The sequence below is a fragment of the Quercus suber genome, unplaced genomic scaffold (genome assembly GCF_002906115.3).
Source record: "Quercus suber isolate HL8 unplaced genomic scaffold, Cork oak 2.0 scaffold_179, whole genome shotgun sequence".
NCBI lineage: Eukaryota > Viridiplantae > Streptophyta > Magnoliopsida > Fagales > Fagaceae > Quercus > Quercus suber.
This window is the reverse complement of record NW_027069638.1, coordinates 626,153-629,480: the sequence shown is the minus strand read 5'-3', so window position 1 is coordinate 629,480 and position 3,328 is coordinate 626,153. Positions and strand designations below refer to the sequence as shown.

The window sequence follows — 3,328 nt, the reverse complement described above, 5'->3', positions numbered from 1 at the left end:
ATATTCTCATTGAAGATTGTATTGTATTGTATTAATTACTTTAAGTGCAAGTAGGCTTTTACTCTTGCCGATAATTTTCTTTCATTTATTTTCTTATTATCCAATTAAACAGGTTTAATTTGTGTTTTTTTTTTTTAATTTTATTTGAAATTTTTATTAAGTTTCCATAAAAAAGAATCTTTTATAATACCAACTTTTCGTTGGCTATAGTTTAATGAAATTTTGGCAGAAGGCTCAATTGGTTAATTCTTAAACAAAAAGGTTCAATAATACAAAATTGTGTTTGTATAGGAGTTTCTTTGCAACTAACCCAAATCTCAAGGATTTTCGCATTTTGGCCTTATTGTATTTCAAATTTCTGTTAATTGAGATAACTATGAATGCATAGAAGTTTTTCTTTTTTTCAATCATAAATTTGATATATAGTATTATATATATATATACACACACATATGTGAGATAAATGTATTATCTAAACAGGAGTGCATAAAATTTCAACTTCTACAAAATCTTGAAAGTTATTAGCAATTTTTTTATTTTTATTAGTTTTTTTTTTCTTTATTAAAGAGACTGATTCTTGAACTCAAATCTACCACATATAAATTAGGGGAAGATTCTTGCCATCACACCAATTCCAACAAGGCCTATTATTTATTACACAAAATACCTTGATTCCATGTTTTATTTATCCCTGATATCTAAAGGGAGTAAAGGGGTTCAAGGATTTTGAAATGGTCTAAATCACTAAAATTATGGGTGCGTTTAGTAGAATTGTTAAACAACTCATTTTCAGTTTTTAAACAACATTATACACATTTTTACACACTTTTTCATCACTTACACGTATTTCTAAAAATTACAAACAACATTACTTAAATTACTCTACCAAATGAGCCCTATACTTTTGGATTTTTTTGGGGGAAGATTCATCTTATTGTCAAGTCGTCATCTGATTGAGGAAAGGTTGGCGATAAGCCTCCTCCACACACCATGTCATCAATCGAGCACCTTTCATTGGCAAAGGTAAGGACCCCACAATACCAACTGGTGCGATGATTGAGCCTTGGATTGGAACAATGTGGACTGGCGGGCCCCACCCGTAGTCTACTTGGTTGAATCCCAGTCTGCTCCACTCTGATATGAATAGTGTGGTGTAAGCAAGTGGTGGTGCAATTGGGTCTTCACCATCTTTGATAGACTCACCCTTCATGTACTTGTCAAACTCAGTTGGGAGCTTAGCCTTTGCTTCTTGGATCAGCTTCACAACATCAGAAATTGATGCCCGTGTGAGTGACTCACTTGAAGCTGTGATTGTCACTGGAAAGAAGCAGTTGCCATAGAAACCTTTTGGCAAGGGAGGGTTCAAGAGCTGGCGGCAATTTGCAAAGAACACAAGCTTGAGTTCAGTATCTTGCTTAAAGTTTATAGCTTGTGTTCGACGGCTCCAAAATTTGGCAGCTACAACTTCGAAAGAAGAGCAAGTGTGTCCAGTTGATTGACGAAATTCTTGCTTGAGCTGGTTGATGTGATCTAGCGTTATGTCTACATTTGCATGGCTGAGTGTATAGTTGGGCATTGGTGGTGGTAGGTTTGGCAATGGAGTGACCTTTGCTTGTTCAGGTGGTGGTGGAAAAAAATCCCTTTGCCACACTGGTGCAGTGCTTAGATGCTCAGCACCCCTAGCCACCTCGCCAATTGCATTTAGAAATTGTGCAGCCCCTAGGCCATCACATATGCTATGGCAGAATTTGAGGCCTATCACGAACCCACCACATGCAAATTGTGTCACCTGAAATGCATTTATGGTTAAAATTGTCAACATATCGGACTATAAATTATTCTAGAGTTTGACTTGTATTCAGTGTTTATGAATACAAAACGTGTTTTAAAATAATCACGAATCAATTTATATCATATACAAAATATAAAAACATTAAATGGAAGTTTTATCCATTGGACTAAAAGCAAAAAAAAAAAAATTATTTAATCCACTTAGCTTTATTTTTATTATTATTTTTTTTTAATTTAGAATTAGTTGACTTAGCCCACATCCCTTGTATCAAATAAGCATATTAGTGTCATTAATTAGCTCCTTTCTAAACTACTTTTCTTGTGGTTCTAGCTAGCAATTTTTTTCACGTTTAGCTAATCAACATTGAGTTTAGCAAATACTAGGGCTAGAGTTTCTTTCGAACTTAATTTTGAAGATAATTTGAATAAAATGAATTGGTTATAACTTATCGGAATATTTACCTGAAATTGCACAAGTGCGTCTATGCCTTCATTCTCTGGGATATGATCAGGTAGAAGCTCATCATATGGGATGGATACAATATCATCGTCCAAGTAATTGACACCATAAAGGGTACAATCAGCAGACGCCTCAACAAACCACACTCCTTCTCCAGAGCATTCAATTTGGAGCTGACCTTGGCTTGACTCTTTCAACTTTCCAGCAAGAGGGTAGTAAGGAACCAAAGCCTTGGACAAAGCTTCTCTTATAACTCGTGCTGCCTCAGGGCCATGCCCAAACACATGCAACGTTCGAGTATTGCATCTTAGAACCGGTAGTCTATCAATGATTGATAGATCAAGTAGTGTGCCTTCTGGTGTCTTTTCAGATGGCCTAACTAGGCTTCTGCTTGATCTGATTACAGAGAAAGTCATTATGGGAAGATTGGCTGGCTGAATAAGGGTGGGCTAGCAAGTATAAGAATACCATTTTGCTACGTGATCAAGTGGAAATATATATGGAGTATATTTTAAACATATGAACTCCTTGGCTTGAAGTTTAATTATGGTTTGGTAAGGGAATTGACATCACATGAGTCCAAAAGAAAAAATATATATATTAAAGCAAAATACCTATAAAACCTCACACTCACGTGCAAAAGAAGCGAGGTCAAGTCTTATCAAATTGACGGCTTAATGTATCCTTAATAAAAATAAATAAATAAATAAAGTAGAAGATTAGGTGGGAGTGGGACGTGTGGCTTAGAGGCTATTTGGTACCCTCATTCAATTTTCATCGCTCAATATTTTTTATATTATTTATAGGCTTTATACTTGTTATTGGTGCAACTTTTTTTTTTTTTAGTACCCATAAAAAAAAAAAAAAAAAAAAAAAAAAGGAAGAACACCGGGGAGACCGAACCCAGGAAAAGGAAAAAAAAAAAAGGAAGAACAAGGGAGACCGAACCCAGGAGAAGAAAAGGGAAGAACAAACCCAGGAGAAGAAAGGGGGGGAAAAAAGAGAGAGGAAGAACACGGGGAGACCAAACCCAGGAGAAGAAAGAAAGAAAAAAGAAGAGTTGTTTTGGTCAAAAGG

General features: G+C 35.4%; 1 protein-coding gene across 1 annotated transcript; it reads right to left on the bottom strand.

The window, feature by feature from the left end:
* Window positions 1-771: 771 nt before the first annotated feature.
* On the bottom strand, window positions 772-2,746 carry LOC136069605 (acyl transferase 4-like). Its single transcript, XM_065778312.1, has 2 exons — window positions 2,254-2,746; window positions 772-1,789 (listed from the first exon to the last, which is right to left on the bottom strand). Exons 1-2 carry the CDS (start codon window positions 2,665-2,667, stop codon window positions 938-940), a joined length of 1,266 nt encoding a protein of 421 aa, XP_065634384.1. The 5' UTR covers window positions 2,668-2,746; the 3' UTR covers window positions 772-937.
* Between the last annotated feature and the right edge of the window lie 582 nt (window positions 2,747-3,328).

What these genes read in the sequence shown, in the direction of transcription:
- LOC136069605 (XM_065778312.1), bottom strand. Translation starts at nt 2,667, where the DNA reads ATGACTTTCTCTGTAATCAGATCAAGCAGAAGCCTAGTTAGGCCATCT. An exon ending in ACGCACTTGTGCAATTTCAG is followed by an intron (nt 1,790 to 2,253) that starts GTAAATATTCCG and finishes AATGCATTTCAG; the next exon opens with GTGACACAATTTGCATGTGG.